This window comes from Amphiprion ocellaris, chromosome 4 (genome assembly GCF_022539595.1).
Source record: "Amphiprion ocellaris isolate individual 3 ecotype Okinawa chromosome 4, ASM2253959v1, whole genome shotgun sequence".
NCBI classification, from domain to species: Eukaryota; Metazoa; Chordata; class Actinopteri; family Pomacentridae; genus Amphiprion; species Amphiprion ocellaris.
In genome coordinates, this window is record NC_072769.1 from 9,010,606 (window position 1) to 9,035,422 (window position 24,817).

Sequence of the window (24,817 nt, forward strand, 5' to 3'; positions counted from 1 at the left end):
TGTTATGTGTGATTGTTTTTTTCTTCAGAATAGAGTTGCTGCTTGTAAGGAAGGACATAGTTGAGTTTTCGTTTTGTAAGTTTCTTTTTTTGGGCCTTTTTGTTGGCTTTATTAGACAGATCAGGAGAGAGGCAGACATGAAAGTAGGGAGAAGAATCGGGGAGGAGACCTGCAGCAAAGACGCATGAGCTGGAATCCAACTTGATACAGACGTGAATTTGTCGCTTGCTTGTTAGATTGCCAGACAAGTACACTATAGTCAGCAAATGTCCTCAGATGTCAGGGATGCAGATATAAAGTAGACAGGTGATTATGTCCTTTATTTGCTGTCCTCACGCATAAAGTTAATCCCTGTTGCGTCCTGCTGATCACGGCAGCGGGCCACGCATGCCTCTGTAAGAGGCTTGTATCACAGTCAAGCAGATGCCATCCTAGTAGATGACACTGCAAATCTGATCGGTGTCATGAGGAGGCTTGAGAGGTAAAGTGAGCCGACTTTTTAAGCGCCTCAAAGGTTTTAACCATCTATTGTGCAAGTGCAGGAAACTCAACAGCGGCAAAGAGTCAAAGTCAGTCGGGGGCACTGTGTGTATTTCTGAACTCATAAAATGAACACTAATATTGAAAATTTGAGTTTTCATTTATTTGAACATATAACACTTTATACAGAGTTGGATGATATATGTTTTTTACAGTATAATATATGATTCAAGTAGTACGTGAATATGATTCCATACTTGCACAATATATAAGGGAAATACAAAACCATGTTACCATTTGTCATGTTGTTGAAACTGGTTGAGGGCGATTTTGTTTTAAAGAATATTCCTAAATGCACTCATTCATACATACATCCCTCACATTCGGATGATCCATCACAGCAAGAAACAAATTTACAAGCGATACTGCATAGAGGCTAAATCAGGAGTCTCAGGAGATAAATTGTGCTGGATGTTTATAAACTACTGTATGTATACACTATGACTACATACAGGAGCTTATATTTACACAATTTATGCATTTTTTATACATATAAACACACAATAAAACACACATTTTAAAAGTGGGAATAGTTGGAGTTTGTTTTATGGAAAATACATTTTAAATTTATATGGAAAAAATTATGAAAACATTAAAAAAATGGGTTAAATATGATTTTTAACCCTTTGTGAATGTGTGCCTAATATTGCCATGGCTATCTAAACAGGAAACTTAGATCCAGGTATCTAATAAAGTAATAAGTCTATATTTAAAATGAAAAAGTAACACAAATGCAGATTTATACCTGAGTTGAACAGAATGTCTCCATGACCGCATTTTCCTTCCAAGGTTAGCATACTAAATGCAAAAAAATAAATAAATTTAAAAATATTTTAAACAGGACACTGTCTTTTGCATTTATTCAGCAGCTATGTTGTTTCTCGGTTGCAGTGGAACATTTAACATTTTAAAAACCCCTAACTTCTGCACTTGTAGAATTAAAAAGCAAAGGAGGGTGTATATTTTTAATTTATTGCTCCAAAATTGATAAATTTTCTCCCACATTTGGTTCTACTTCATAGCGAAAGCAGGAGATATAAGGGAAGAGAATGATCGACTTGCACTGCTGGATCAAAAAACGTGAAATGATCATTACTGGATCACACTTGATGTCTTTTCCTGTCAAGAGACTGATGTTTGTAAAATACGATGCAGTTTTTCTCAACATTTAGAGCATCTGGGGTGTTGAATCTTCTTAGACTGTGTTTATGAGGGCAGTTCAGCAACAACAAGTGGTGCAACTGATGAAAACAACATGGACACTACAGACTCTGACTGCAGCAAGGCCTTAAAGTGAGTCCCTTTATCTGCTTCACGTGTTTTTGTTTGCAGTTTGGAGACAACACCAAATGAAAACCCCACAAAACAAACAAAAAGACACACACATTTCTCAAAATCAGAGAGAGAAAATGCAATCATAGCAAAGCGGTGGCTCTGAATTACAGGTACACTTTTATTGCATTAATCTTTAACGTGCATTTTTCCATACAGTTTTATTTCCCTTTTTGAAAATTTTGGTAATATTCGAATGGAAATACTATCACAGAAGGAGGCTAGTGCTGTAAAATTGTATGCTTTTCACTCAGCATTGTTTCACTAGCTGGACAAAAACAGAAATAACACAATAATCTGTGTTATTTCATACAGTACGTAAGTAGTTTTACACCAAAACATTACAGGAGAAACTCCGTGAAACTGAAGTGTCCCTTTTATAGACACATCATTTAAAAAAAAAACTTTTATGTTTAAAATACAACAGAGAACACTAATCTTTAGTCCACCGTTTGTTGTCCAAACTGCATCAGTCATGATACTGAAGTAACCCTCTCTAAAGTGGTGCATGTAAAGGCAGCCAGAACAGAAAAAGTCATGTTCAAAAGCTTACTGTAAGAAAAACCCAAATGAAATAGTTGGATTATATAAAGATGTAAGCAAACCTGTTTAACCAGTTTAATACTAAACATTTAGCATTAAGTGCAGCCTATTATAAATATTTATGAGTGGGATTTACAGCATCATTACAATTTGTGACAAATATGACCTCAAATGTGAAACACTGAGATTGTTAACACTGAATATTTTTCATTTCATGACATTGCAAATTCATACCTGTGGTGGAATAGACATGGTTTAAAATCTAAGCGTCTACAAAGCAGCTATCACACTTTTGTGTTGCCCCAGCCCTTTCTTTTTTCCATGACACCATGATTTTGTTGATCCCTCCAGAGCTCCGCTGGCGTTCAAAACTAAAAAAAAAAAAAAAAAAAAAAAAAAAAAGTCTCTTTGACCCTTCATATTCAGTTTATCTGCTTGTCTTGGCTGCTTCCATTAGTAATAGAGGATCGTCTTATACTGCCACACAGTCCTTTAGTTGAAAAAGCCCCAAAAAACAAACAAAAAAACTGTATTTTACGATTGATATTTCCATCCCAGATTTCCATTCACTGTCCATCAGCAGGTTCAACCAATAGTGGCATATGGATGTAGTCAAATGGTACGACGAGAGTCTTTCATATTAGGTGGCATAAAGTCTGTGAAAGAAAGGTAGGCCTGAATCTGCAAGGCTGATTTAATTCATGGCTTCTGCCTAACTAACATCAACAACTTCTGTGTGTGTGTGTGTGTGTGTGCGTGTGGTGTGGTGTGTATTTGTATGTCTGTGTGTGTGCAGTAAGCAGTCCTCTATCGTGTGTATGTGAGACAGATAAAAGAAAGTTTGTGCCATGTGTTGCACTCCTATGAGAAACCATGATTGACACGAGCACAGTTATGCTTCATTTCTGTCTGTCTGTGGGATTCCCTTTCATCAGACGGTGACGGGACAGACGATAATTTTGTCTTCCAGCATGACGCTGACGATGAGGAAGACGAAGTAGAGCAGGAACATGAGGAAGCCCAAAAGCTTGCTCATTCTCCACTTGCAAGCGGCGATGGACATGATGACGAAGAGGAGCATGAGGAAGAGTAGCACGATGGCGCAGAACAGGCCGTTGCTGCTCACCTCGACCGGCTTGAAGTCATTGATGATGTTGTAGAGTAGCCAGGGGAACGGCAGACTGGAGGAAACAAAGGGGAAAATGATTGGGTTTGTCACTTGAAAATGGTTTGCTACTAACAGCGTGTGCCTCTTGGTCTGCTGGTGAACTCACCCCACAGTGATGTCAAAGATGTTGGAGCCCACAGAGCTGGACACGGCCATGTCACCGAGGCCTTTTCGTGCTACAATCACGCTGGTGATGAGGTCAGGAATAGAAGTTCCAGCTGCTAAAATGGTCAAACCCATGATCTCCTCTGTGATCCAGAAAGTTTCTCCAACCTGAAATGAAGAAAATGACAGATTAAGGAGTTTAATAAAGTTGGAAACACAACTCATAGTTTTGCTGTCTTGTTGCTGGTTTTGCTTGAAAAGTTTTTGAGTTTGACTTATTCCAGCGTAAAAGGCTTGATTTAGTCATCTAGTTTTATTCAGTGGTAACTTGTATTTAGTGGAATGGGGTTCAGTGGGCCAAGCCTCACAGAAAGAGGAAAACAGATCTTTTAGGTGTCAACGCAAAGCGAGCTCCAATATTAGATTAGCATTTCTTTATGGTCGACAAGTTAGTAAGGGAGAGTTTTTTACTTTGTGGAAATGTTTCCACTACGTGCGAAATGCTAATCTAATATAAGGAAACAACAAAATGAACACAATCAATCGAGCTCCAATGTGTTCATCTTCTTTTAAAAATAACATTTCCTTGTTTGGAGGGTGTATATGTATCTATGGCAGCCAACATAGTACAAGCTGCATGATTAGAGATTAAATTTATCTGCTATCTTTCCATATGTCCATCCTTCACATCCACTGAGAAGTATCAGTTCAACTCTTTCTTTTTTCGACAAAGCCCTATTTAATCTGTGGAGCCAAAAAAAAATACAGTTAATGATAGTTCCTATGTGTCCAGACTTTAAGGACACCCTGTATATTCAAAAATGTATCCCAATTTTATTCAGAAATTTATCAGAATTTCAAAAACATTGCCTTTTTATTGAACAGACAAAACTTGACGCCATTATCAGAGTTTCAACATGTAGAGAATTTCGTCTCAACAACACTAATTGTATGCCTTGAATGTTCTCTGAACCTCAGGGAGGTGAGTATCCAGCTTCGTCAGCGCTCTGTACAAACTAAAAACACAGGTGCACTTTCTCCGTGACCTTGCGCTTCAGTCCCGTCTTTGCATTTGTGTTGTTAAAATAGAGCATTACAGGTTGATCTGGCAGCGGATCAAGGCAGATTAGTCGGGATTAGCTTCCATGGTCACACATTCAACACCCTGACGGCTGCTCTCTGATGAGAGAGGCCACACAAAGAGGACCGAGCAGACAACAGACGTTGTTGTAAGTAACAAACAATCAGATTTTTAGGTAGATGGGCGTGTGGGTGTTTGTCGTTTACCTGGTGAGCCCACCACACCATCAGGTAGGAGAAGAAAGCAATCCAGCTGATGGAGCCGAGGAAAGTGACGGGGAAGAACTTTTCTGAGGTCTGAAATAAATAAAAACAGTCAATCTCAAGTTTTCACTCAGCCAAGGACCTAATATCTAACTTATAGCGTACATACAGTGTTTGGAGCCACTTTTATTTTTTGTATTTAAAAGAATGAAACACACAATCCAAGGTTTTATCATGGGCAGAAACAATTGTTTATCGGATTAGTGACTAATTGTAAAAGCAGCAGTAAAACAGGCTTGCATTTTAAATTACTGTGTGTGTGAGTCTGTAAATCCATCCATCCATCCATCCATTATCTATACACCGCTTAATCCTCATTAGGGTCACGGGGGGGAGGGGGGCTGGAGCGTTTGTAAATGTATAGAAAAATATCACTGCACTGTACACACAGCATGGCAATGCATGATATAGTATTGTGTGTTTCTGTGCAGTTTGGGTGTAACTTAGCTGCCTATTTCTAAAAATGTGCTTTTCATTGCGTGTATTCACCTCTCTCCTGACATCAGGCAGCGTGAGCCAAAGAGGAAAGACTATGGGAAAGATCAAGAGGTATGTGAGCCGTTTCCTGTTGGTGTCAGGCCAGGCCAGGCTCAGAGGCTGGTCTTCATCTTCCTCTTCCTCGCCATCCTGAGAAGGAGTTTTGTTATTTTGCATTGTATATTGTGGGCACAAATAAAAATGCATAAGACAAAATGTGGACATTAAAAAGTGTTTCTGATGCGTTCAATGATGAAAGTATGTTTCAATGATGGATGCTGGTGAAGGTCGTACCTCTTCTCCTCCTGCAACACCGTTCATGGGCGGCGTGACTTCTACTGCGACATTTGAACTGTTGGGGATGTTTTTATCAGCTGGGGCTTAAAAGAAGACAGTGACAGGGACAGAAGAGCTTAAATAAGCTGTTGAACAAAAATGGTGGTCTAATGACATCCAGAGATTACAATTCATATTTCTCAGGAGCTGTGGTTGGAGAGCATCTTTCCTATGATGAGAGAAAAGACTTTCTGAGCTCATCTTTTTATAGTCAACATTATGTGGAAGTCCATTCAGGTAACTTAAACACTGACAAATTATAGCCAGATTAATCTGCAACTTGATGTCATTTAACATCCTGTCATACTTGTATGATGTATGTGTACATGCATCATGACTTATAAAGGTCTACAGTATGACATACAGTTGAGAAAATTAGCCAGCTTCTGGAAGAAGCAGTGCATGCAATATTTTATTTTGTTTCGTAACCTCTCTTTTGTCTATTCAGCCACTTTACTACCACATTAATAGATGTGAGTAGTGTTTTACTTATTCATCTATCAACAGCCACACTTTTAAACTGATTATCGATTTGCTAATTAATTTGTCATGTGTTTATTTGTTGATTTATTCAGTCAGACAGATAGAAACTGCTGTTTTACGCATTGCTCTGACTCACCTACACCATTGGCACTGACAGCGTCTTCTTTACACTTCTTCTTGGCCATTTTGTGAAGGATTGACGCCTTCTCTTTGAAACGTCCTAAAATCAAAGGAGACACACGTCTAAAAACAGTCCAGCATGTGGCAGGACAACATGTAAGGCACCCAAATATAGTTGTGAAATACTCAGACATGTGTGTGGAAGGGAGTTGCATGAAAGGGTGAATTCACCTTCATCTGAAAGAACCCAAATTGACAAAAATCAGTTTGATAACCCATAAATCACATTTATATTTATATTTCCTCAACCTTGAACACTACATTCACCAAAATGCATTAATTATTCTAAACCATTAGCCTCTTATGAACATTTAGAGAAGTAAATACTGATTTAATTTGTTGTGGTGTCACGTAGTCTACAGGTAAAGGAATGTAATAGTCATGTCAGCACATTGTCTGTGTCTCATGCTTTGTGTTTATTTCAAAATGATTCGGATATTATTCGATGTATGTGGATCCATTGGGCATGTTTTTTGCTCCGTACCTTCATCACTGAGGGGGTCCAGAGTGTGAATCATGAGCTGGAAGATGCTGTTTCTCATCAGTGAGTTGTGTAGAGAAGCACAGCTGCCTTCCCTCTGCAGTCTGGGTTTGGCCTGAACAAAATGACACCAAAAATGCCAAAATGTTGCACATAGATGCAGATTCTGCAAATGTATGCTTCCTTATTGTGCTCATCATGTATTATCCATTCATTTATCAGCTTTTACTACTTAAATAACTCCTAAACTCCTGTCAAGTTGCAAGAAAAGGATTTAAAAACTCAAATAATCAACTAAATTTAAACCGCTATTTGTCAAATCAGATTTATAGTGCTGTATACATGCAGTATACCTTCAAATACATATAAAACAAACTCACCGTCAGCTTGTTCTCATCGTCTCCTGGAGCATTCACCTTTAGGAAAAAACACAGAGAAAGAAAACATAATATATAAATGCATAGATTTGCCTATACAACCAGTAACACAAAAGAATATAAATATTACACTAGCTATCACATTACATGCAATTTTATTGAGGCTGTCAGTGAGCCTGTTCCTAATTTAATCTCAGTTTTTGTATTTGTAGCTTTGGATTGCATTACTACTGTTGTGGGGAGGGAATAAGTAAATGAATGAGTCAATGAATGCAGGTAAATTATATATCAATGAGCACTATGGAGTCAGAGCTGTTATGCTTTTATACTGAGGTTGATTTGAGTCTGTGCATCTGTTAAACAATAAAAAGAACCTGTTTAAGTAACAATACAAATAATAAAAGCCTAATTCTTGACCATGTCATCAATTCATAGCAATAAGATGATGAAGGATTGGAGTTTGTCACATTGTACTGTGCAACATGACTAACTTTTTTTTAATCATGTTTTCATTTCTTTTCTACATTAGGTATATGTAATATTTTCCCAACAGCATGGAGTGAAAAGGGCAGCAATGATCAAGTAATGATACAAAAGAGTAAAAAGCTTTGCTGATAACATGTGATGCATCAGAGCTGAGAGGACTTTTTACTAAGTATCAAAATCCACACTTTGATCGAAAATTGGTCACGGTTTTCTATTTTAGCACGACTATTTGGCTGATTTAGTGAAGTTACACAGGAAATGTAAGTGCTTGAAGAAAAAAAAAAAGCACTTAATTGATGCTCCGGTTTGTAAGTTACGTCATTGTCTCCTACTTTACTCCTCCTGAACCAGTGCCAGAAGTTTCAGGCCCTGTTCCAACACACACACACACACACACACACACACACACACACACACACACACACACACACACACACACACACACACACACACACACTGCAACTCTCACTAATCTCAATCTCAGCCATTTCTCTAAAAGACATATACAACACAGCAGTGTCACCAGAAATGCGCAATGAACAGATGTTGGAACCGACAGACACATACGGCGGTGGTTTGTGAAAACTCACAGGTGGTAAAGTTTCTCATGGGGGATCGAGTATTTTGAGATAGAAACACGAAGTTTTGTGGGGTTGATGCTGTTGCACGTATTATAAATGTATGCTTGTTGGCACAAACCATAAGATCAAACTTAATTTTACAGTTTGATTCAGGAAATTTCCACAAATTGGCACAATTTTACATGAAGATCATTTTATCTAAACATGATTTACTCAGCTCTGTTACACCACATATCACTGAGCTGCTGATGCAAAAAGTCCTGTTTTACATCACACTAAGAGCAAACGCACTATGACATTTGTGTATATTACGTTTTAAAAACTATTGTAACACTTTAACGATAAGGTCAGGAAATAACTGCAATAGGAAGCCCGAGTTCGCTCCAGTCAATCTGGCAAAGAATAGAGGAAAAATTAAACAAACAAACAAAAAACAGGCACAATGTATGACTGAAATACAGGCCACCCACAAAAACATTTGTTTTAGCTAAACATTGTTTGTCCAACTGCTTACGACAATGTTGCAGTAATAAATAGCTTGAATTCACATTTACATTCGCATGTACATTTTCAGTGCTTCATACTTAACTCTTATCTGAAGCCTCTAAATGTATTTCTCCAGAGAGGTTTATATTAAAATCTGCAATCCTGAATTCTCAAAATAAACTTATTTGTTAACTCACTTAGATGAAGTTCCTACTTAGAGAGTGACAGACCAGTTAAAGGTAAAACGGCCTCTAGAAATGAAGATGATCACACGGTAACTGTCCTGTGTACAGTATTATCTGTATTCACAAAGAAGCAACCTTGTAATAAATCAGTGAAAATGATGGATGTGGACGATTATTGTAAATTTTCTTCTATATATAATTGAAATCGAAGGTTTTTACATCAAATCTCAAATCATCTTTAACATTAGTAAGTAGCCACAATGACACTTGTGTCTTTGAAATATATTCTGCTTGTGTTTCTTATTGTTTATTAAACAGTACTAACCTTATAGAACTTGCTATCACAAGAAATTATCACACAGATGCGGCAACTGTTCTCTTTCTTTTTATACATTTCCCGATTAATATTATCAAGTATCAATATCTCACAAAAGGCAGTCACGAACTGAAAATACGGCAGCATCTGAGTGCTCAAACAGCCACAAGCAGGGAGGTGGACGGTTTTGTTGTTGACACGTTTTCATGATGAAAGCCTCCGAGTTTGAGCAGATAATCCCTTTAGCTTACATCTGACAAGACACCTGCTGCTGTTATGGCAGAGAAACAGAGAGAGGGGGTTTGGATTTTTGTTTTTTAAGGACACCATTGTTGTAGATTTTTAACATTTGCGTCCAATTCAGGTATTAAACTATATTTTAGTCTATCTGTTACAGGTAATTATCCCATCAGCTGAGCTGGTGTTTTCAATAAACTCTAAGTTAAAAGGAGATTCGCGTCTTTACATCAAACTTAGCTGAAAACACTTGAAAATATTGCAGAAATGTATGACTAAGTCTAAAATATTCATTCTGAGGTGGAAATATTTCATTTTTATGTAGCTTTTTTAAAATAAGAAACACAACATGGTAATTTTAAATATGATAACCAAATACAAAGACACTGTGCACACCTCCCTGTATTGTCCCTGATGTTCTTGTGTGACTTGTAATCAGTTCACATCACTCATTAGAGCTGCTTGATGGTAAAAGACTCGTATAACCTGCTGTAGAATCCGCTGAAGCTAAATCTGGATTTCAGTAACTGTTAAAAAGGAAACTGTTCTGCTTATTTTTCTCTCTTGTAATGAATTACATTTCATGATTTGAGAAACTTCTTGGATTTGTGAAAACTTTTAACAGTTTAAACTAAGACCTAAGGCTGTCTGGACATTTCATTTTACTACAGTTACAAGTATTTTCTCTACATGTTTACATCATCACCAATATTTTTTCAGAAAATATTTGCATTTTACATGGTATGCTGTAAATTCCTTAGAAAGGCACATACGTTTGTGTCTTTTCCTTTTATTTCCTACAACTCTCATCCACAGACTGAAGTATCTGGTGGTTCTCAGGTTTCAAGTCACTCATAGCAACCCTTTTAACATCCTCCAAAACCTAACCAGACTTTTTAGCATGTAATGACAGCAGGCTGAAAAAACAGATGCAAAAATTACAATATAAATATGCAAATCAATGCAGTTGAGAGGAAAAGATTTTTCTTTTTAATCTCCCTTGTTTATGCAGAATCAATAGGCTAAATATGGAAGTGTTTTTTAGATGAAAACTTCCTCATCCATTATTACATTACTATTATTTTTTGTGTATCTTTTATTGAGCAATAAATGTTGTCTAAATGGCACTTTGGTTTTTTGCAAAACAACAAAAATAAAAAGTAAAAACAAATAAAAGGTAAATTAGACCAAAAACTCAGAGAGAAAGAATGAGTAAAAGGAAGAAGGGTAAAAAGACAGAGCATAAATGTGGGATAAATTGGTAGACAATTTTGCTTGTTCAACACCATGTATTTTGGTTAATACACTGGACAACAGCAGATCTGTTTATAGGATGCTCTCAGTTAAAAACAATTCAATATTTGGGATATCAGTGAATTAGATGAGTGTAAAGTTTGAGGAACCTGAAGACATTAGGCTGAAAGAAGTGCAAAAAATCCAGGAATGTTGGGAAAGGGTTCATTGAAATGTTAGGAAGGTAGAAAGCCTGATATCAACTGTGGTGAGAATAAATATAAGACACAAATGAAAAGTATTTATTGGTTATGCATGTTTTGCATGATATGAGTTTGGTGTCTCATGTTGAAGAGGCTGGTCACATGTGTGCTGTTGTATTTGTGCTTCACTTTGCTGTGATTCTCTATTCGCTACTGTTGGTTTGTAATTTTTATTCGCATTTTGCCCTTAAAAAATGGATTGATCTGTTTGTGCTGGATTGGTCAAATTTAAAGAGAACTGTTGAAATGGGACAGTTAAAAATTACATTTACTGTCACAATACAACAGATAACATTAATTTAGGATGCCTTGTTAAGAATTTTTCAGTAATTTAGAACCTTTTCTATTTTGATAGATGCAATACCACATTTGCATGCTGGATAATCTATAGAAAGATTAAAATAGGTTTTTATATTTGATCCATTTTCATTGTTTCATAGAAAAGAAATATGTCCAGCTCCACCTCAGTGACTTACAGTTGCATCTCTTCTCACTGACTGTAAAACCAAATTAATTTCAGTTGCACAAAGCATTTTTGAACAGTAATTAACATTGTGGTAGCTTCTTGAAATTTGGGTCATTTCCTGGCATTATCAGCTGTAAACTGTGAAGTATAATCTTCAAATGATTCTAAACTGAATCGTCCTGACTTTCTTGGATGATATGATATGAAGTGTAGTAAACAGCTTTAGAAGCAGATCATTGTCTGTTGTTAGCACACATAAAGCTGTTTGGATGCGACAGAAGCTTTGCTGAACTATTTGTTCATGTTGTCCTGAGCTGCTGTTCCAGTCCAGTAGTCTCATCCCCTCCAGACAACAAGATATAGACACTGGAAGACCACCAAGATGCAAAGTGTGGACCTGTAGATTTACACCAGACTTCCCCTTCATCCTAACTGTCATCATGTCATAAAGCTACTACAATTTAAACACTTTCATGTTTCTTCCCTGTCTCCCTCTCTGGTGTCCACCTGACCGTCCTGGCTGTGGGACTTAGCCAGGATTAATCGGCAGAGATCGCCACTTTTAGACCGTTAATTTTCAAGCCTGCGTGTGAAGTCCCACAGCAAACCTCACAGGTCACAGTGCCGTCAAGGAACTCTCACTCACTTTCATTTGTCAGCAAATTCACCTTGGGTTTTTTTTTTTTTAAATAAATAAATAAACCACCCGTCTTTGGGTTTGGGATTGCTGATTGAACAAAACAAGCAATCTTACTGGTGTGAAATCTGGGACTTTAGCATACTCTGATGGTCAAATTTTCAATATTTTCTGGCATTTTACGGACTCAGCAATTAGTCACTGTAGGCAGTGGTTCTGAAAGTGGGCACCCCCCACCCCACTCCGGGGGGGGAGTTTCAGGGCACTGAGGTGGGGGTAAAAATAGGATAGAAATAGTATATTTTATGCCAGAAATATTACAAAATATTTTAAAAATGTGAGTCTGCTGCTCTAGTTCCTGATTAAGTGCCTGGTTCAACACTGAAGCTGCAGAAATGCATAAAATGAAATGTATCTGCACCCGTGTAGAATTACTAACAAAATGACAAGACTTTACATTTCCAAATAAAACCTCCTTTTCAGTTCAGGCAACAATGCCAAGACACCTCTGTTTAATCACATTACAACACTGCTGCATCGTGATCTAATTCAGAAATGGATGCTTGCATGAAGAGTTTGAACGTTTCTTTAGCGCCCTGCAGAGACTGAGTGACAGCGACCTCGGCTGTGTTTGCTGTCGTCACTGCAGGTAAGCAGTTGATAAGGGGATCAGAGAGGATTGGCGTCTTTAGTGCCATCATCAAGCAAACTTGCAGATGTATTTCTCTTATTGTATCAACACTCTAGGCAACATACGTGCAGTGCAAACCCACATGCACCATCCCAAATTCTGCGCAAAATAAAAACCACACTAAGTCATGCATGTGATTGCGGGCTGAGAAAAGAGCATGCAGCCTTTCTGTCTCTCTCTCTCTCAGTGACCTGCTGATTCCTGCTCCCCCAGAGAGCATCCCACTATTATTAGCGGCTCTAATGGGATTGGAGAGCATTAACCCGGGGGATTATTAAGCAGCTACCGACACATGAGGGCAAGGCAGCTGGACATCAAGTGCCGGACGACAGAAAGAGAAAAGCTGTTCTTGGGCTGAAGTGAGGCAGCCTGAAGAACAGCTGATTCCCAGAAGGACACAAATGTCAAACAGACAGAGCTCTTGTAAGAACACTGACACTAACAAAGGCTGATGAGCACAAAAATACTGAAATACGAGGACATGAAATAACAAATGTAAAAACAACTGTATGGTGTTAAGTGACTGATTCTTTTATTTCAACTTTCAGGAAGTTGAAAAATGTTTTAAAATTCATTCTCTCATTATTGCCTAAATCCACACATGTAAGAAAGCCATGCTTTTCAGGGAACTTTTTAAAATAGTTTTACACCTAAGAAAGGATGTAAGAGAAGCAGCTTCAAAGCAGATATTCGAGGCTGGTGATCATAAGCTCATCTGTTGCCTAAAACGTGAGACCTGTTACAGGCTTGAGTCACTATGATAAAAATAGCAAGAAATAAAAAATAGAAAGCTCTTTTTGAGTGAGGTGAGGTCATAGAAACTACTGCATCCTAACAGTTTAAATACATCTTAAAAAATACAATTTGACTTTGTTGGCCTGAAATGCATTTAATGTTTGTAAAAACAAAAAAGCAAAGTCAGCTCATGTGCAACATGTAGAGCTGATGATGGTTGATGCTATACTGCAACATCAGCCTACACTAATTTTAATATTTATTATCTGAGCACTGCATGAGATTACATAATCATAGAGAAACAGGTGGGACTCAGACTGCACACAGACTATTTTAAAATTTACAATTGCTTCCTTGTATGCAGCACATCATCTTCACCATCGTCTTCTCCCGCCTGGCGTGAAGTGATTGGTTACCTGATTGTGAAGTGATTGCTATTGTAAATATCTTGTGATTAAGGAAGTATGACTCACACAGTGGAAGAGGCCTTTAGAGAGGAAAAAACATTCATATCTCTGTTGGTTGGACTTCTATTTTGTGACCAGAAGCACACAGATTTTATAAGATCTGTGCATGAATAATGACAGATGTTCTGAAATTATCTTCTGTGAGAAACAGAAGAAACGACACCCCGAGTTTCAGGCCGTCAACGGAAACAGCAGCTGCACATTGCATTGTAATGAAGCTGAGCATTGCTGAGGATTACTGACATTTCTTGACTCCTAGTACTATTCCTTCTCTGTCCATCACTTCAGTTTTCACTGATGTTTCTCTCCAAGTTCCTATTAATAACAAACAGTATTTTGGATAGAGTTTTTAAGATCATCATCACATTTCACCCTGGACAACTAATAGTCAAACAGTTAACTAATCATCAGAAAAATGTCTTGGCATAAGAACCATTGTGGAAAGATTCAAAAAAACACAAAGCAATTTAAAAGGAACTCTAGGAAAGGATTCTGAAACAAAAACATAAAAGAAATGCTTATTTTGCATCCTCAAGGACCTCAGAATAAATGTGGAGTATTGTAGATTTTGCAAATTTGCATTGTCTATTTTCACGCTAGCAGTTTCTATGAGATATGTGCTTCTATGTATTGCTAATATGTAATAATTTTTAAAGGGATGTCTTGTGTTTGGACCACCATTGGGCTGATATGACTCTCTGGCAAAAGTTCAATAATTTCAACAGTTATCTGTGATGTGTGTGACCATAAACAAAGGCATAACTTTATATTGTATTCTTTACTGAACATCTTGGTATATTGAAAAAACATGAAAAACTCATCAGTATCCTATTATGAAAAACAGAATTTGTGTATTTAAATGCATTGCAAATGAACCCATTGTTTAACTTTCTTCCTTATTCTAACAGTACTCTGTTACATGTTTCCTATTCTGGAATCTTGCTGGATGCTGGTCTGAACTCGTTTGCTAAAAGTAGCGACTCAGGATGAGGCCTGTTCATAGACTTAGTCAGCACGAAGGGCTGCAGTCTGGTTCAGTGTCTGGTGCTGCCGAACTGCACAGATGGCAGGTTGAGGTAAATCTTTTATATCCTTTTAAAGTGAAATTCAGGAGTGTTCGGTCATCTGACAGAATACAGTATGTTCAGCACTAATTTAAAATTGTCTCTGCTTCTAGTAAAACACCTGCTCAGATTCCCAGAACAGGAGTGTTGCTATTCTGGGGATGAGTAGCTGTGGCAGCCTTTCACTGTGATCTCATTCAATGTGAAAAACAAATGGTTTATCTCACATAGGTCAACAGCCATGTTTTCTTCTGAGAAATGTTATGAACCCACATTTGAAACTGCTGTGCTGAACCACCAATCAGAAATTTAACAGAGTTTTGTATTGAGGGATGCATTGAAGAAAACCTCAGAAAAGGTATCTTTCACATTGTGAATTGTAGGTTTTTTGTTCACGGCTGTATTTTTAATACAGTGATTCTGCTTGCTATCCAACTTTAGACTAAAAATTAACTATAGAAGTCTGCATGGTTGTTTCCGATGGTAATGACCCTTAAATTGACTAAAAGGTGGATCCAGTAATGATGATATGGTAAATGTAAGGGTAAATGGATGAATGGAAGGGGTAATGAACATACAACAATGGTGTACGCCAGCTGCAGCTGTTGGGGTTGACCATGGCCTAAAACAAGGGTGGAGTTGAGTAGAAATGGTTAATTGGAAAGTTGTGGATAAATGGATGGATGAATGGAAGGACAAAATATGGTTGAATAGATGAACTATGGATGGATGGATGGATGGATGGATGGATGGATGGATGGATGGGTTCAGACTCACCTTTGGTGCCTCATCCAGCCCATCCACCTGGTTGCTGCCCAGCATGCTCTTGATGGCAAATTCGACTTTGGCATTGAACTTCATGAATGTCACATAGCAGGTGTAACACATAAGCAGACTGATACTTTCCGTCACCGTGATTTCATTATCCAGAAAGAAATAGATGAGCATGAGCAAGCCAATGATATAGAACGAGACGTCTCTGAACAGAGGCCACCAGGTGAGGTTCAGCACCTCTTTGGAGAACAGGGCGCACATCCCTATCACAAACAGGATGTTGAAGACGGCGGAGCCCACGATGGTACCAATCCCCACGTTACTGTGGGAGACAAAGACTCCTATGACAGAGGTGAAGAGCTCTGGGGCTGAGCCTCCTGCTGCCATGAAGGTGGCTCCTGCTACATCATCAGAGATCTCCAGCTTCTCTGTGATGACAGTGAGTGCGGGGACAAAGAATTCATCACACACTATGGCTAAGGCTATGAACATGTACAACATGCCAAACATATGAAGTACCACATAGCCCTGGCGTCTCTCATCCACGCTGAAGTAGTCCGTTGGATAGTCCCCATGATTCATCTCTAGCACAGAAGATGATTCCATGGCCTGTGGTGTGTCCACTTGTGCTGCTGAGAGGTTGCGGTGCTGCAGGAGAGTTCTTTGGGGTAACGCTGCCCCTGCTGAGCCCTTATCGGCTGATTCCAGCTCACTGGCCACTGTTGTGACCAGTGACAAGGCACTCCAAGAACAGACTGTGCAGACAGCGGCCAGGCTGATGACAAAACCTAGAATCCGACCGGGCCGCAGCTTTCTCTTGACGCAGTGGTAGTGGTGCCTGGTGCTGCTGCTGCTGTGAGGGCCCAGAAGAGGAGCAGAGCTGGAGTATGCTATCATGTTTTGACTTCTTATGGGTAGCAGGAAATCCATGGTGTTTGGCGTAGAGTGGAAGTGTCTGGAATCCCCCTCAAAGCTGGGTTGGTGGTACTGGTGGCTACAAGGGCGGGGGTTTGACAGGCCGCAGCGGTTCACCGATTTGTTTGCATACTGCTGCCAGGTCTAAGCACAATGGAAGCCCTGCAGTCCAATTCCAGGATCCAGCCCATTCAAAGGCTTCCTCATATTACTCACTGCAAAAAAACACAACGGTGGTATAAGTTAGAATGCAAGAGTTAACAGTCAATATTTCTCATGTATAAAATGAACCATGTCTAATTTTTTTTAACGTTTTCTAGTACCCTACAGTATCGCCTTGTTTGCAGGGATGTAAAGCAACTAAATACATTTACTCAAGCACTGCACTTTTGTACAAGTTTGAGAAACTTGTGCTTCACTTGAGCATTTCCACTTCAGATATTTTTCTATATTTTCTTTTAGTGGCACAAAGATGTTACCAAACTGAAGGACTACAGTTAAACTGTGTACTCTTAATGATGGCTAGTGATGGGGCACCAAGACAGCTGAGTGGTCAGGCCCTGAGGCCTAAGCAGTGAGTTCCCGGTTCGATTCCCGGTCAGCTGGACTGTCACTGCTTGTCATGCTTTCTTTCCCCACATTTACTATCTGTCTAAAAATAAGGAACAAATGTCCCTAAAATCTTTCCAAAAATAAAATGTTTCTGAATTTTCATAAGTCTGTTTTCAGTTCATGCAAGTTATTTTTATAATACTAAGTAATAATAGGTGGGTTAGATATTTTCTGTAGACAGTTGTTGAGCTTGATGATTATTTGAAAAATTGTATTTGCAGCCATGTACAATAATTCCCATTCTCATGTACAACTGCAAATGCATGTTATTTAAATGGAGAAAAAATTCAAATGTAAGATTTATTAAGTGATTTTATTATTGTGTATGTGTAATTACAGTATTTCACGATGTTGAAAAAAGCATAATTAACAACAGTTCTTGTTAAAGTGCTGGGGCTCTCTTGACATTGTTCTGAGAAGCAGCAAAAAGGTCTCCTTTAACTGAAGCTTGGACATTAGCGAAAGCTCATTAGGAAGCTATTTAATCCCTGAGAAGATATACTTACTCTCACCGGCTACTTCATCAGGTACACCTGTTCAACTGCTTGCTAAAGCAAATATCTAATCAGCCAATCACGTGGCAGAAACTCATTGCAGACATACTGAAGTTCAGCAAGTATCTGAAAGGGGAAGAAAGGTCATTTGAATAATTTTGATCATGACATGGTTTTTGAAACCATATGGGAAACTGCTAATTCTATTGAAATTTTAATGCACAACTATCGAATAGAATTTACAGAGCGAGCATCCCATCAGCTGTGGTTTTCTCTGCAAAAAAAAAAAAAAAAAAAGCATGTTTGAAGGGAGAAGTCATGGAAGAATGACTGGATTGTTTTGGACTGATATAAGAGCAACAGTTACTCAAACAACCACTCTTTTTAAGCAAGGTTAGGAGAATAGAATCTCTGAATGTGCAGGATATCGGGTGCAACACCTTTCCACTAAGTCAAAACAAGTCAAAACATTGCCTTAGAATCAACTGAGCATCATTTTAATGCTGCTGCCTACTTGAGTATTGCTGCTAACCATGTCAATCCTTTTGTACTCATCTTCTAATGACTATTTTTAGCAGGATGACACATTGTGTTACAACGATCATCTCTGACTGGTTTCTTGAATGTGACAATGAGTTCACTGTGCTCAAATTTCCTCCTCAGCCAGATCTTGATCAGATGGAGCTACTTTTACATGTTGAGTAAGAGGAGATCTTAATAATGATGGTGCTGCCAAGAAATGTGCAACAAATGCCATCATGTCAGCATAGATTAATTTCTCTGGGGACGGTTTGCAGCACTTAGTTGAACTAAGGTGGTACTGAAGGCAAAGGGAGGTTCAACTCTATATGAGCACGGTGTACCGAATAAAGCGGCCAGTGATTGAAGATTAGCCTCAAGTCCTGCACACTGGTGCCACAACACAAAGTCAAAAAGTAGGCACCAATAAAATGAACTGATAAGAGTTCATTTGCATTTTGTTTTTTTCAAAATTAAAGCAATTACATTTGGACAAACTGCACTGAAGACCTTAAATTTGTGCACAATCTCAATCTGCTCTGAAATTTAAAGTCCAGTGACTGAAAACACAGCATTAAAGGTTTTCAAATCTCAGTATTCTGCTATGTAAACAGCTCTTTAGGAGTCAATCTGAGCTCATTTAGTACATCATAGAGTAACAATGGACTACAGCTACACACAAAAAGCACACAAGTTTTCATTTTGGTTCTCATACCGCTCTTGGTTATCTCCCATTCGGCGAAAAAAGGACTCCAGCACGTATCAGCCAGTCAGGTCCTGGATCAGTGAGGGAATATTCCAATAAACTGACTCCAAAGGCAGAACGGTCCCGGGCGCTCAGTGTTCAGTCTGAAGGTCCCAGCAGTAAATCCTTAGTGAGATTTTCCTCTCTGAGCAGAGGTGGAGCTCTGGGGCACCAGGTGCAAGGGGGGGGCCTCCTGTCTCACAGTGTTCCTCCCCCCTTTGACACTGCCTTCCTGCTCTTTCCTCCTCCTTCCTTGTTCTCCCTCTGCCTATGTCGCCCCCCCTCCCCCTGTGTCCTGCATGAATTCTTCCCATCTCCACACCCAATGAATGGTCTTACACAACAACTTACAGGTCGGTGGGGCTGAAACCCATTGTGCTATCAGATCATAGTCCTCTATTCAAAGCCCTTGAAAACTATCTCAATTAGTGTCTTTGCAAATACAGACAACATCAGCTACAGTCAGAGGAGATGCTGCGTGACATCTGTACGAGCTTCAGAACTTTTAAAGTAGACGGCCAATCGGTTTAGAATGAAAAAGGCACAAGTCATGCACGCTGTCATTCTGGCAACTTTATTTTGCATTTATTTATACTTTTGCACTTTTATTGATACAGGTTGTCTCTCGCCATTTCCACTTTTGAATGACTATTTTGCCACATTTTTGCAGTTCTTGTTCGCGCTACATGTTATAAATATCAACTTGTTGGAAGTAATGTCACCGTGCCCTCTGTCTTTCACTTCCCACATGTCTGTAATTAGCTCTGGTTACAGCGCCTGCTCTTAGGACACAATCCCCCCTGCGTTGTAGCCCAACAGTACTCGCAAATGCTAATCTGGGCCCACTTAGACCCTTTGACTGCAGGGTTACAGCACCGCTAACATACAATTACAAACTCTTCCTCTTGAAATTACAAAATCTAATGTGCAAAATTATACGAAAATGATTTTGTAATATAGGAAATGGATCTTACATTTTGCATGGTTAAGCTCTGTGGTGATTTATTGTGCGTGTGTGTGTTTTTGTGCATGAGAGCACTTCAAGTCGGGTCATGGATTTACACGTGAGAACTGTAAGCTTCAGCAGCAGGTACCTAAGGTTGAGTTCAAATGACATGTCTTACTCTGTTATATAGCATGTCCCTAACATAGTGCAGTGTGTGTGTGTGTGTGTGTGTGTGTGTGTGTGTGTGCGCGTGTGTATGTGTGTGAGGGAGATGGAGAATGGGAAGAATTAGCAAGTGCAGTATTATGAAAGAAAATTTGAAATTGAAAAAATGAAAAATATTTTTATGATGAAAAACCCCCCAGAAATATCATTTAATGCGAGAGAAATGCATTAAAACGATGGGCAATTTAGCATTCTGTGAAGAGAATTTTGCTTAAAAAAGTAATTAATTAATTAAATTTAATTTCCCTCACAAACCACATGAACTCATTGGGATTAAGTCCAACTAGACTTGCTGATAGGTTCTCACCTCCTGCTGCACTCATCCAATTAAACAGGTGCATACTTCGTGGAGTGCGGCGCAAATTAAGCAAGTTGTTGCTCTTGGTAATTGACACTTGGCTTCTCTCCTCACCATTTAAAAATTCTAAAAGCCTGAGGTAGCACTGTACAAGTTCTCCGTAAAGGATAATAAAAATTTTGACATATTTTTAGCCTCGTCCAGGTGGCCTTTTTGAGTCTATTAACCATTACGGATACAAGAAAAAGTACAAACTGAACTGCTTTGATGAAGTGTTTTCTGTTCGATATCTGTCCATATATTTCCACATTGTAAAATAATGAGACAATGGCATGACCTGAGGAGACCTGAGGAGTTTGAGCTTAGCAATGATTGTGTATTTTGGCTATAGCGGCTATGTTAAGGGTTATGTAAAGTCCTGAAAAGGCTAAAGCGGTTGCATAACCAGCCAGCTAACCTAACCCTCTTTCTAGGTAGGTTGAGGTACATTGCATGCAGAACTTGAAATACAAATAAGTCTCTTGGCATGCAGAACAACCCTCACAAGACCTTCGGTGGCTGTTTCATGTTAAATATGCAACACATCTCTCTTCCAGTAATGAGTAATATCTGTTAGGGCTTGACTTTGAACTAGCTAAAGCTACTATGCAAACTACATGTGCTTTACATTATGTGACTGAACTTAAATATTAACCAAAGGGTTGCAGAGAATTATATCTGCAAGCGCTGATTCTGCATGACATTGTAACTGCACAATCCAGCGACTAATGCATTTCTGACATTATTCAAAGATCAGAAGTCTCTCACTTATGAAGTTGGTGTCTTCAGGCAGTGAAAGGCAAGAGACAAAGATGTAACCCTGTGAAGCTGGGATCAGCAGCTTATTGGCTAAAGCTTCTGCCTGAAATAGCTGCTAAGTTACATATGAGATGGGGAGGTACTTTTTTCTCTGTGAGCAGGGACAGCGCTGGTAATCGGTGAGATCTATTTAATGAGACTATGAATAGAGCTGCATAGACTTCAGTGCTACTGTGGCTTTGTCTGTCAAATACACATGCAGTTTGCACTTTTCTGTTTGTTTTTAAAGCGATGGATCACTGATTTGGTGCTTCTCATGTCTAGCTTGGTGCCACTTTCTATGCTTTTTCAGCTTTCTATATTTTTTCTGGCTGATTTATCAGTTGCAGCTTTCTCTGGTAGTTAGTTAAATATTTAAAAATGACTGTAAGAGAAATATACAGATTACTAACTAAAAACTCAAAGACATTTAAATCACAAATGTGCCTCAGATAAGAGAATGTTGGGTTAGAAAAACAGATAAATCATTCAACACTAGCAAACAAACACACAGAAAAGCAAGGGAGTTGAAAATGAAATTAACTAGTGAGAGATGACAGTAAAATAAGATTTTATCAACTAAATAGTTACAAAGGAATAACATAAACTAACAGGAAGTTAGAGAAAAATGTTTCTTTTTATGCATGATTTTAACTATTTGTCAAAGAATATTATTTACTGCAGCACATTCAGTTATATCTTTAGCCCAGCAACTTTATGCTAAACATTTTTTGTCAGTTTCAGGGCTCCACATGAATTGAACACTGCCATTAGATTAAACATTGCAGCATGTGTGGTATAGTCTCATATAATAGTTTTATGTCCAATTAGTTTTTAAAATTTGCATAATATTTGGCTGCTCACCAGATATACTTGGATATAGTGATTGGTGCTGCCTGGTGCTTGATTATTCGCCTCATTACAAAACAAAAGGAATTAAGAGTTTCCAGTCCAAGCATTTGGCAAACCCAATGTTAAGTGATGTTTCAGTTAAAGTTTGTTGGAGTCCAAACTGTTTAAACAGATTGGATTAGAGCAAAAAATATTCGCCTAGAGCATGATGTGGAAGCACGTCTGACAGTTGTGATTGACATGAACGTGTAACTGTACAAAATAATTTATCTCGATCGTGATAAATGCCAAGTCTTGGCCATCGCTTACTAATAGAATGTTGGTGGGACAGGATTAAACTAATGCATCATTTAAAAATATCATGAAATACTGTAAACAAACAAACAAAAAGCATAGGAATACCTTTAAATATTAGTTTTTTTTCAAGTTACTTCTACTTTTACTTCGAGTTTGTTAATTCTCCTGGAAAAAAACACAATTAAACGATCGGTGAATAAACCCCAAAACAGAGATTTTAAAAATATCAAATGTATAATATAGTTTGACTTTAAAGTTGCAGTGCTTGTAGATACTGCTTTAATTTTTCCTACTGCATTTAAATGAGGTAAATATAAATATTCGGCATATTAAATAACTAACTTCACATGTCGGAACAGTATGCTTCAGCACAAGAAAACTAGGGAAATGAGTCTCTTAATGAAATGAGATGGAACTACATTGCAGATGCAGACGTTGCTATTTTTCCAGGTCTAGCGTCCAACTGAATTTGCACCTGTTTCCTCTTATGCACCGCAGCTGACACTTTTTTAGTTTTATTTTAAGACTTCGGAGCAAGTGTTTTTCCTCAGATTTCAGACTGGAGCAGCTGGAGGTAAAACTTCACCGAAAAAGTGCTGTGGGCTGCAATGAGGATCATCAGCAGCTGGGACGGTAGAATTTTAGAAGCTAATGAATGTTAATTAGCTCCACCTTTTACTGCCAGCATTATCGCCACAACAACAGAAAGTTCAGAAACAATTTTTCCAGCATCTTTAAAAGAGAAATTCTCTGATTCAAAGAGGCAGAGATTCAGATTGCACTAAATCTGTATCGATTTTAAGTTTATTCCTGTCTTTAAATGGAGCTAACACATTCAGTCACATTGTGCTTAGGTAGATCCAGCTTGTGAATGGCTGAAGGATTTAAGAAAATAGAAAAACAGCTCTATCTAGTGTTGAAGTACAGTACGGCTTCTTCAAAACCACCAGATGCCTATAATTGTTCTTTTCAGAAAATTTGCTGTCAGAGAGCTGAATTACAAATTAATCCTTTAAAACACAAAACAAGATTCTAGTGTCTGAAAAGTATTAATTTACAAATGTGCCTTATAATTGTATTTTGCTTTTAAACCAAGCTTAAACTGAGCAGCAGTAACAATCCTCTCCTTGTATGTAACTTGATGCTACCACAAGAGAACAAAGCATGATGTTTTAAAATTATTGTTGCAATTTGGAGGTTCACTCTTCCAAATTTAGATTTCTTTACAATATTTTCAAATCTGATCCTACATTAATGGGAAGTTGGCTCATTTTAAATCCACCTGACCAGCCATACTTTTTATGACCATCTGTCGCTTGTGCAAGGTTACAAACATTAAGTGGCAAAATTTGTGAATTGCTTGACCACTCCTGTCTCTTCAGTCTTCATACGAGAAGCCTGAACCAGTGAGTTTCATTCAGAGGTATCAGCAGGGCCCTGGGAAGACACAATGTCTGTTCATTTCTATTCTCTTAACACAAAATTTAGACTGATCCAATACAAGAGGACGTATTTTCCTTTCAGTATCCTCTCATCGTGAGGTGTTGCTCTAATAGCTCACCTTTTTGATTGTGGGGCTTCAGTTTCTAAAAGGGTCTCAAAAATATATTTCAGACATTAAGCCCAAGCACAACCTGCAATATGTGGATGCTCTGGAGTGAGCTTTGAGGCTGTAAGTTGCTCTGCACCTACAAATGGTGGTCACTAAGAAAGTACAGTGTGTGTGTACGTGTGTATATGTGTGTGTGTGTATGCATGTATGTATGCATGCATGTTTATATTTCTACATTGTAGATTAATACTGAAGACATCAAAACTGTAAAAGAATACATATGGAATTATGTTGTAAAGAAAAAGTGTTAATCTTCAGTATTAATATACAACGTAGACAATAATGCAAATAAATAAAAAGCATTGAATGAGAAGGTGTGTCCAAACTTCTGACTGGTAGTGTGTGTGTGTGTGTGTGTGTGTGTGTGTGTGTGTACACATACATAAACATATATACATACATACATATATGTATGTATATATACATATACATACATACATACATATATACACACAAAGCAATTTTCTGATTATTGGCC

General features: G+C 38.2%; 1 protein-coding gene across 1 annotated transcript; it reads right to left on the reverse strand.

Annotated features, from left to right (window-relative positions):
• Window positions 1-621: 621 nt before the first annotated feature.
• slc24a2 (solute carrier family 24 member 2) lies at window positions 622-24,727 on the reverse strand. Its single transcript, XM_035952666.2, has 10 exons — window positions 19,243-24,727; window positions 15,991-17,117; window positions 7,370-7,405; window positions 6,993-7,104; window positions 6,465-6,548; window positions 5,804-5,889; window positions 5,522-5,659; window positions 4,976-5,065; window positions 3,690-3,856; window positions 622-3,596 (listed from the first exon to the last, which is right to left on the reverse strand). The coding sequence occupies exons 2-10, from the start codon at window positions 16,915-16,917 to the stop codon at window positions 3,347-3,349; spliced, it is 1,890 nt and encodes a 629-aa protein (XP_035808559.2). The 5' UTR covers window positions 16,918-17,117; window positions 19,243-24,727; the 3' UTR covers window positions 622-3,346.
• Between the last annotated feature and the right edge of the window lie 90 nt (window positions 24,728-24,817).

Excerpts from the sequence above, each read along its gene's own strand:
- slc24a2 (XM_035952666.2), bottom strand. The coding sequence starts at position 16,917 with ATGGATTTCCTGCTACCCATAAGAAGTCAAAACATGATAGCATACTCC. Across the intron at positions 7,406-15,990 it reads GGCTGGATGAGGCACCAAAG|GTGAATGCTCCAGGAGACGA; the intron begins GTGAGTCTGAAC and ends TTTTTCCTAAAG. Across the intron at positions 3,597-3,689 it reads ATCTTTGACATCACTGTGGG|TCTGCCGTTCCCCTGGCTAC; the intron begins GTGAGTTCACCA and ends TGTTTCCTCCAG.